Source organism: Aptenodytes forsteri, unplaced genomic scaffold (assembly GCF_000699145.1).
Source record: "Aptenodytes forsteri isolate BGI_AS27 unplaced genomic scaffold, ASM69914v1 Scaffold76, whole genome shotgun sequence".
Classification (NCBI taxonomy): domain Eukaryota; kingdom Metazoa; phylum Chordata; class Aves; order Sphenisciformes; family Spheniscidae; genus Aptenodytes; species Aptenodytes forsteri.
The window spans coordinates 1,554,941-1,565,288 of record NW_008794444.1 but is presented as its reverse complement, the minus strand read 5'-3'; the positions used below and the strand labels follow the sequence as shown (position 1 = coordinate 1,565,288).

The window sequence follows — 10,348 nt, the reverse complement described above, 5'->3', positions numbered from 1 at the left end:
ATATTTTGAGTTTAAACATGAAAATACAACATTGCAGGAGCTAGGTTTCAGTACACTTAAAGCTGAGGGTTTTGATAAAGCTAGTTAGAAGTGCAGTGCTGATTCACCTGTTCAACAGGCCAAAACCACATGGTTTCTATTACTAAATACCCAAGTGCCACCTTAATATGCATTCTATTAAAAGTACATTCATTTGGCAAATTTTTCAGCTTGACAGAAGTTGTCAGAACTCGGGTGGATTACAGACAGCTAATCTGAAAGCAAAAAACCATTTTGCAAACTATAGAAAGGCATCAGCATTTATAGCATTCAAAATAGCATCATTTGCTTAATAATCCACACTGTACAAACGGGTCCAGGAATACCCTTGCTTCTGTTCCAAGCATAGTGATACAAACCCATGTATTATTCTTAGCTGCTTTATGGGCCATGTTATGATGCTTTCTTGAAGCCTTTTAGAATGGGGTAGATGTTCTCAAATGCCTCATAGATTTCAGAACGCTCTTTTGCTCCTACGGAGACATTTAGGGATACAGGTTAAGAATTAACAGTGTTGAGAATAACTGAAGGCAACTCAAACCTAACGATAAGATTACAAACCATGAAGAAACACAGGCATTTAAAAGCAACTTACTATTAATTTAAGGCAGAATTTCTATCATACTTCTGCCACCTCACAAAGAATAATTTCTAGCTCGCTTTAAGACTAGACTAGTTTTGTTTAATCTGTGGGATCAAAACAGCAGTTGGCTACTCTTAACAGGTGCAAAACAGCGGCTTTGGAAAAAAAACAACCAACCCTGAGAAGAACCATGGTATTATCTACTTAACAGTAACAGCTCTGCCTGTTGATAAGTAAGCGGAAAGATAGAAACAAGAAGTGAAGGGCATTTATTTCAATACTGGAAGTTGATCCACAGTTTGAGAACTCCCCTCCTCCAGTTCTGAGGAGCTTTTTTTATTTTTAAGGCTTGTTAGGGCACCAGTGATTTCAAAGCTAGCCTTTTCCATGTTACTGCAAGCAAATCTTTAATACCAAGTCTTGTACACTATCCGTATTGCAGTAGGCAGGAACATTCCTTGACAGTGACACTACTCTACCATGCTAGTGCAACAAACATTAGCTACAAAAAAACTGTGTTTAAATGAACTAGCAGTTGGATTAAGTAGCACTCAGGATGAACGTGTAAACCTTTCCCTCAGAACACACTTGGACATGACCAATTCATCTGCATTACTACAACTTTTACTTTCAAAAGTAGTTACTTTCAAGTTACTTTCTTGGTAAGGGGGGAAAAAAAAACCCCTTGCAGCTCAGCAAATGCGGTTTTGTCATTACAGTTGGGCCCAGTGTTCACAGACAAGGACTTGCTTCAGTCCTCCTGGGCCTGCTGCACACTTGAGGGTGTTGCAATTAGAGTGCCCAAAAACACAAGCATCAGCGGAATGGAACTGGCCAGTATGATTTTACTGGACCTAAGAGGAAGCGAAGGGGGGACACTGGAGGGGGAAGCATTTAAGCTTTGTACTGAGCGCGCCCTTCTTCAGTTAGCTGAGCTCATTCTGATTTATGATTGTAAGAATCTCTGGCTAAAGGCAGGTGCTTCTCTTTTGTCCTTCAAGTACCTCAATTCAGGTCCTCTGGGAACAAGTACCATTTACCTTTCAATACATCTGAATAAAAGTATTTGAATGAGCTTTACAAAAAAAATGCATCAGGAACATGCATCAGGAATTCAACTTTTTTGACACGGGATCTGAGGTACAGGTATCTGCTGAGCACACTTACTCAGCAAGGCTTTTGCCTCATGAGTATTTTGCCAAACAGTCTGGAACAAGTTCTTAGATCTCCACCCTTTCCTCTAATAACCCCTACTAAATGTTGTCAGTGAAGTGTTTTAAGGAGTTTGCTTCCTGTTCAAACAATTTTAAATTGCTTATTGTGATATTCGTATTTAAGTGACTGGGTAGTTACTAGCATGTCAGCATCCTGTTGGGATTCTGTACATTGACACATGGAATTATACTTTGAATAAAATAAAAGTAGTCAAGTTTAACGACATGGAAATCTGAGACACTATGAAGCAATATGAGATTCTAGTGCAACAATACCAATATTGTCATCTGCAGAAAACACAGATAAGCAGCAGTCGGCATTAAAAAAGATCGTTGAGTGTCTTTAATGTGGCAAGATATTAGTTTGTCTAACATTCAATTTAAATGCTTTCTCAGAAGATGTGGCAGCACTTGATTACAGATATACAGAGGGAGACCACTTACCAGTCAGTACAACTTTTCCAGACACAAAGATAAGCAACACTATCCTTGGTTTGACCATCCTATAAATAAGGCCAGGAAATAGTTCAGGTTCGTAGCTGTTTCAAAGCAAGCAGGTAAGATTAGTAAAATGCAAATACTGCTTCAACATTATATGCATAAAGTGCTCTTTAATTATACTAAGAATAGAGTAATTAAACCCACAGGTTTTAGCTAGCTACCCAGAGAAAGGCAGGTCAGGTTTTAGATCTCTTCTAGAGAAACCTGGTAATCCCAGCTGGAGCTGGTAGGAGTTCTTCATGCTTAAAGACTTCTGAGACACCTCTGAATCTGATTTTCCATAGCATTGAAACCATTATTGTGATCTTCAAACAGTACTCAAATCCTTCTTAGTCTGCAAAGAGCCCTTATCAGGAAGCATCTTGTGCAAGTAAGATGACAGCCAAGTGAATCTTTAATATATATTTAATCCCCAAATTAAATGCAAAATATTAAATGCAGTGCTAATAAAAAACAACTGAATTTTGATCTTGTCAGTGCTGAAATCTTCATCCTTTCCTCAGCGATGGCAATAACTAGTTCTGAACAAGCCCACCTCGAAGGCACAGCATGCCCATCACTCCACTACAGGTTTACTTTAAACTGATGGCTAATAGACATCTAGACAGAAAGAACCAAAGTAATATCCCAGAAATGTACCACATGTTCAGTTCTGTATTTTGCAGCTGGAGTCTGGCTTCATACCTGAAGGTTAGAAACCTTATCCTTGCAGATAGGCATCTGCTTTGACAGGAGTTAAGAGGCCCGCTTAGTATTAAAGGTTCACAACGGAGCAAGGGCATAGGCCAGGTTCAAGTAGCTTAAGAGCTGCTCCAATTAAACGTGAATTGTTTGATCAAGACTGGTTATTTTCCTATTGACATGGTCTGCAGTGAAGAAAAATACCCACTAAGGTTTGATATCGCACTTGGCAATAACAGGAGACTAGTAAAATTCTGATCACCAGCACTGCTCAGATTAATGAAAGTCTCTGGTGCACGTTGCTGAGATACAGCAACACCGCAGATTGCGTCAAACAACAATTGTCACAGTCAAAGAGAGCTTTTACCAAAGAGAATCTCTTCATTAACCAACTGAGCAAAGAACCCAGGAGCTTCTTGCAGTTCTTCAGCCCTTCATCTTAACCAGATCTAATGCGCGTCCAGTTTACCCCAGAAGTGACTGAACGCTTGCGTAGTATGCTCTGAGCTGCGAGGTTTCTAAAGCTAGCGTTTACGGTGTGCACGCAAGGAGAAAGCAGCGAACGATACACAGGAGGGCAATTTAGTAGAGCCCTTCACTGTTGGATAGCATCAGTCACAGTTTCAAGCACTGGAAGCTTTACTGCTAGCTGCTGTATGTCATCCTGGCAATTAAGCTGAGGGTCATTTTGGCCTGTGCCCCACTCAGAACAGGGGTTATTGCAGAAGATAAACCTTACTATCTTTATTGTAACACAGGGCGTCCGTAGCCACTTCATGCTTGCTGAACCAGTGAGCATGTCTTTTGGTGAGCAAAAGACATGCTTGATATTCAGTATCCAGTTAATTACTCTTTCGCCAGGCTTGTACAGCCTCAGAATTTGGGTCTGTGTGCAGCTTACAAAGACACTACTCCAAGTTGCATGGGGTTGTAACTCTGACTTCCACATACCTGCTGAACTGCTGGTGAGTGAGCACCAAGCCTTCCAGTCGGATGGGGAACCTCACGTCACAGCTCCCGACCATATTCTGTATCTTGAAGTCCAGGAACTTGGCAGGGAACCCAAGCTTCTGCACCACGCGCGCATACTTCCTGGCTGCGAGCCGTGATTGCTCTTCACTGAAGGAAGAGCAGAAGGGGAAAGCAGCTTTGATTAGTGCTTTCTTGTGCTCTCAAGATGGAAGTCAGTTCAGAGCCACCACCATGCTAATCTGTGCTCCAGAAAAAGATACGCTACCGCTCAAAATAGCAAGCCTCTATCCCCAGAATCACTTCAGTGAGCTAAAAGGAAAAAGGCACTTCGTCATTCACTTTCTTGTGGTCTATTTGAGCACGCTGAAGCACGTTGCATGGAACCCAGGAGTTCCCCTCTTCAGAGGTTTCAGTCTCAGTTCCTTACAACAGCTTCTCAGAGCTGATCCAAGAGGTAGACGGCAGACACCAGTACAATCATCTAGCTAGTTGGGGTGGTGGTAGGGCTTGGAGAAGAGGTCTCCTAAGCTGTAAGTTAATGCATTATCTCATTGACAGTTTAGGGGCATAAAAATCAAGGCAGCTGCTGAACTTGAGGAAAAGAGCTTCAAAGTACAGAAATCATCTTTGCTTTTCTCCAATTCCCATTTTCTCTAGAGGCAGATGTGTTGACTGGTGAACACAGTCACTGAAGAGAGACTTGACAGACACAAGTTATGTCCTAATTCACTTTAAAGTTGGTGAGAAATGCAAATAACCCCTTAACAATTCCTGGGCATTTTAGCAGCTTTTCTGCTAATGTCTGCCCAGCTCAATCTATATTCAGGGACAGAAGCACGCAGTTCGGTAATTACTAGACTGCCATCATGAAGAAAGCTAGACATTTTTCAATACCAATGCTTCATTTTTTTCTTGCAATTATGACAGCCCTTTGCGAGATAATTTAAACAAGGTTTTTTGACATTTTTCATCGGAATATAGGCATAGCTGCAAGACCCAGACCTTTAGAGGGAAAGAAAAACAAAAAAAAATACCTTTTTGCTCCTGTGCAGACCATTTTTCCTGAACTGAAGATGAGGGCTGTTGTTCGTGGTTCCCTGATTCTCATGATCACGGCAGCAAACCTCTACAAATTCGAAGGAAGACCTCACATTCCAGCTGAGGGATTTAGCCAGTACTGTATTTCTCTTCATTCTTTCAAGAATTGTCACTTTCAAAGCTCAACACAGCATGCATTTGCTTTGTATTAAGTGTTTATTTACCACCCTGAAGTTATTTTCTAACCCCTAGGACCAGGGGGCTTAAGACTACAGTCACGGGACCACTGCCTTGTCCCTTACGTTTTGTTGAGCAGTCCGGAGTCACTTACAGAAACCCAATCTATTCTCAGCAAGTTTCCGCAGTCTAGGCCGCTTGCTAGAAGTATCATGTAATACCAGTCTGACTCCAGTAATTCTCTTTAATTCAGACAATTCTCTTTAATTCAGCCCAGTGAGGGCTGCTTGAGCCCTTTCAGCTGGAGGCAGCTGGCCACAGGTAGGAGAGTTCATCTCCTTTCTTAAACAGCTTGGTAACATCTCATTGCTAGGGCTTTATTCAAAGAAAAAAAAGAGTATCTCCTTGTGGTAGATGAAATTAAAATATTTCTCTTAATTTAACAGGCCCAAGTTTCAGAATTGTATGACTTTCTCCTATGGGTCAAGACAGTGCTATTAGAAAAGGGACAAAGCTCATGGTGAATCTGTGTGTTAGAATTCAGCAGCACTGAGAAAGCTTAAGAGTCCTTAAGATTTACCTTTGGGTTATACTCTGCATTTCTGGCATGCAGAGCTATGTTCTTCAGATCTAGTTTACAAGCCAAGTTTACAGTTGACACTATATTCCTGAGGAACGAGAGAGGAATTTTCTTATTACGAAAGGAAGTCACTGCAGAGCCAACCCCCAGCATTATTAGCTTAATGTGAAGTCACACTCCAATTAATAATTGCCATCAACTAATTTCCTGCCTGCCTCTTTCCCACTCACCCATTAAGCTACTTTTGGCAAAACTTAAGTAATTCAATACCAAAGTTACAGTTTCTGAGCTATAACAAGGTACAAAATTATTAGTCCCTGAATACTAAGGTTGCGTGTCTTCCAATAATTACACCACTGAAGTCTTTTATAGCTTTGAATTGAACCATTACTGAGTGTTTACAGAGTTACTACAGCACTCAAGGTAGGTAAAGGTATGTTATTCTCTACAGGTATAGGCTACTCCATAGCTGCTCTAGCCTAGACAGGACAGGATCTTTTAACGAGGCCAGAATTTCCTCACACTTCTTTTCATGCCCCTTTTTCCCTTGCTCAGTTCAGACTGTTTCTGCACTCAGAAAAGCAGACTGAGATCTTTAAGACCCCTGGAGTCATCTGTAACATCCTCCTTGCTGGAAGAAGTCCTCCTTTTCAAGTATTATTTATCTTTTCATTCTGCAGACTGAAGTAACTAGCAGTACATACTATGTATAAATAATTTCTACCAAACACTTCTCCCGCTGAGAGACTTCATCTCCTGTCTCCCAGAAGAGACTTTTCCCCCTTAACAAGCCAGAGGCATTTCAGATACTCACCCAGCATGTTTATCAAGTCCACGCTCCCCTGTTTTGCTAAGCTGGGTATTGTTCTGTGCCATTTCCATTTTTGTATTGCACTGATCAGCACAGTATCCAGTTGCCTTCCAATATTGTCAGTTCATTTGCTCCACATCCCTCAGAGAGGAATAACTGCTCCTCTGATTTTTTGGGTGGGCTTATTTAAGACCAAACCATGCTTGCTACATTCTCTAAGTGGGAAAGTCAGAGCAGTACCTTGCAGTCTAAGCAAAACTATGACTGTTATATATGCTACATATATAATACATACATAAACTTACTGTAACTGAGGAACTATGCCAGAGCTTTCTGATGCAGGTGTCACTGGGGTCATAGGAGTCATTGGTGTCAGAGGAGGACACACGCCAGATGCTTCAGGAGATGGTTGAGTTGCATCTGGATATGACAAGCTGCTTTCATCCATGAAGATACTGCTATCCTCATTTCTTGAGGATATTGCCCCATCAAACTCTTTTTGCATGCCATGACCAGCTTCAGATAGATTTTGTTCTTTGCTATCTTGGGTAATATCTGGAAGAAAGCTGAGATCCACAGAGGAGAAGTCTGCTGGGAGCTCTTTGGGCTGATTAAATTGAGAACCGAACAACACATCTTCAGTTGTTTGAATTGGAAGGTCTACATCATAAGGGCTCATGGGAGTAAACAGCTGAGGACTAGTTGAGAGGTCATCCTTGAATTAAGAAAAAGTGTCATTAAGGATCTTGTATTAAAACATTAACTGGGGGACTAAATTAAGATTAATCTTCGATGAGGAAGTTGAAATAATTTTTCCCCATACATATTATAGCAAAGAATAGTCTTAAGATTTGAAAGGGTGTCATTTGCTTGTCTATCAGCACATAAAAATCCAGATAACTTCTATAGTGGAGATATGCATTTTTCCCACCACACTTCAAAGGCAGTCTAGAGTACTCCTGCGATACCACAAACTGAGAAATACTATATACCTTCAGCAGTGACAGGAGGAACAATGTTGGCACTTTGCCCTTCACAGCCGTTGTTGTGCCTCACTTATGCACATAACCAACATAATTGCTCATGAGTTTTTCCAAGGAAGACAGCTGGCATTTTCTGGCTGGCTTTAACTCCCATTCAGTATATTACTATTTCCTCTCCCCGCTAGCAGGGTACAGCGTCAGTGCTGCGTTGGATTTGTGCAACAGAGGGCAGCAGCTCACAGAATCAGGAGCAGTTTATTCTTTCAGCTGCTGGAGGTCACCAGACTAATTTAAGTGAGACACTGTCAGCAAAGCCAGCTTTCTTTCCCAGGTCAAGCATGCAATATAACTGCAAGCAAGTTTTTGCATACTAATGTCCTCCTTTATCAGCTATTTATTATTAAAACGTATTTAAAAGGCACCTAATATTGAGGCAGCAAGAGTTTAGGAAAGGATTTATTCCCTTATCCATTAGGGCATAAGCCTCTAGTTAGTGGAAAGCTTCTTCCAAGAAGGTGGTTTCTGACAATACCCACAGCAGGCGACAGCTTGGACTAGGTGATCCGTACAAGAGGTTTTGTGTTCATTTAGGCATTTTTGGGCTTGAGAGCCCAAAGGACTTGAAAAGACTAAGCACAGATCAGAACAGGGAACAGTGCACAAGAGCGAGGCCCTCGAGTTGGCAGCAACTGCCTGAGCTCCGGTGGGAGCAGGGTTTCCAGATCAATGCTTTTCAGCCCTGAGCTAGTGCCGCTCTATGTTCTGTGCTAATCAGCTCACTTAGCAACACAACCATGCACACGGGGAGATCTCTGCTCCTACTTCGCAGTATATTTGCCTGTAGACACTTGGAAAACTCTTACTAAAGTGACAAATCCTCCCAGAGAACCCTTCTAGCTTAATACAGATGCGATAGGTCTAGCTCTGAAAGCATCATGAACACCTAGGTTCAAAACCGATTCTAAAATTGACTTCTAGATGCAGAGCCCCGTATGAGATCAGCTGGGGCAGAGCGCTACCGAATAAGACTAGGTACTCCTTAACCCCTCGGCGCTTTGCAAAACAGGATCCAAGAGCACTATGAGAATTAAGAGGTCAGATACAAATGTATTAACAGTTACAAACAACAATATACTATGGAATAACTAAAATACATCTGTTTTAAATAGATATTTTTCAAGTTAGCAACAGGGGAAGGCAGGCACAGTCTCTGCAAGACCTACAGCGGACTAAGGCTTAGCTGTACAGGAGCTAATTAGGAAAGTTTTGTACGAACCGTGACGCAGAGAAGATGGTACGAAAAAAGCCTCATCGCTGCAAGCCTGTAAGACTACTCACACTACGGGGCATCAGAGAACATGAGAAATATCATAGTCAAAAAAAAAGAAGAGACATAAAGCAGACAGTTTGTGGCATAGCTTAAAGAAAGAAGCTGATGGAGAAGTGACTGGTATACGAGGCTGGAAACATTAAACAGCTAAAAAACAAATCAAGAAAAGCAACAGAAAGTAAACTGGATAAAGTAGATAGGAAGATTTGCTTTTTGTTTCTTCCTCATCAGGTTTCCATATAACTGGTCTGGGAAAAAGCCCTTACAGGGTTAAGTGCTGGGGAAGATTGCCTTCTTGTTAGACAGATGCTCAGAGGCTGTGAAAGGGGGCACAAGACCATGTTTATATTGGGCTGGCTGCCAAGGGTTATTGCTATAGACTCTAGGTTAATTAACTTCACTGAAGGCCCCCTCAACTGCATAGCTTTGGACATCTCCCAGCAGCTCCAGGAAGGAGATTTCACACATAGATCCTGTCTGAGATCACCGAGTTTGGGGCAGCTTGAGGGGAAACAGCCATTTTCACTCCCACTGCAGGAATCCCTGCAACCCAGGTACGCATAAATCAAATCCAGCTGCTTTAAGCAACAGACTTGGATTTTTTTTTTTTTTCTTTCTGCAGTGATCTCTCACACATCTGCTATTATCAAGTATCCCAGCGAGTCTGAAATACAAAAAGCTCGTAGCATTTGTAAAACCCTGGTTATACCTCACCACATTACATGCTTTACAGGGCCATATTCAGAGGGCTTTACTGACTGCCACTAGGAGGTCTCTGGATTTAAACAGCTTGTGCTAAACCCATTTTCTGAGCTGAAAAACAGTTTCCAACAGGATGCAAGTAAAGAAGTGGTGTTCCCTGGGTGAAGATGATACTCAGCTGTGGAGTCCGGCCCTCACCCTGTTGTCTCTGCAACCACCCAAGACCAGGGAGGGCTATTCTAAATACCAAAAAAAGAAACCTTTGCGAACATTTACCAACCGGCATGAAGAGATCCGAGCCTCCTGCCCCCTCAGTGCCAACACGCCCTGGTACGCAGGCTGGCTGGCCCTCACGAACGGCACTCCATAGCAAGAGTTTAAACGCAGCAGCATTCCTCTTGCAGCAGATGAGAGCTACCTCCCCCAGCAGAAAGCCCTCCCAGGGCTCCTCCGTGCTCCCAGCAGCTCCGGAGCGTTATAGCCCACTACTCCCCTACTCAAGGCTGGGCCGGAGATGGCGGCCGGGCCGGCCCGGGGCAGGGAGGATCCCCGCGGGGCGGCAGAGCCCCCCTGGCAGCCCGGCCCGCTCAGGTTGGAGCGCGGGCGGGAAACGTTGCTCGCTGCAGCGTTGGTGGTATAGTGGTGAGCATAGCTGCCTTCCAAGCAGTTGACCCGGGTTCGATTCCCGGCCAACGCAGCGTTCTCTTTTATTTCCCCCATCCCCTCCCTGCCCGCCG

The 10,348-nt window shown here is 42.8% G+C and overlaps 1 protein-coding gene and 1 non-coding gene across 2 annotated transcripts in view; one reads left to right on the top strand and one right to left on the bottom strand.

The window, feature by feature from the left end:
• Positions 1-432: 432 nt before the first annotated feature.
• TBPL2 (TATA-box binding protein like 2) overlaps positions 433-10,348 on the bottom strand; it is a 10,330-nt gene continuing 414 nt past the window's right edge. Inside the window, 6 exon segments of the mRNA XM_019474790.1 lie at positions 433-512; positions 2,281-2,375; positions 3,970-4,137; positions 5,025-5,116; positions 5,786-5,873; positions 6,902-7,341. Of these exon segments, the coding sequence (XP_019330335.1) occupies positions 433-512; positions 2,281-2,375; positions 3,970-4,137; positions 5,025-5,116; positions 5,786-5,873; positions 6,902-7,341 (963 nt within the window).
• Positions 10,237-10,308, top strand: TRNAG-UCC. Its single transcript has one exon. It is a non-coding gene; the product is annotated as a tRNA-Gly (tRNA).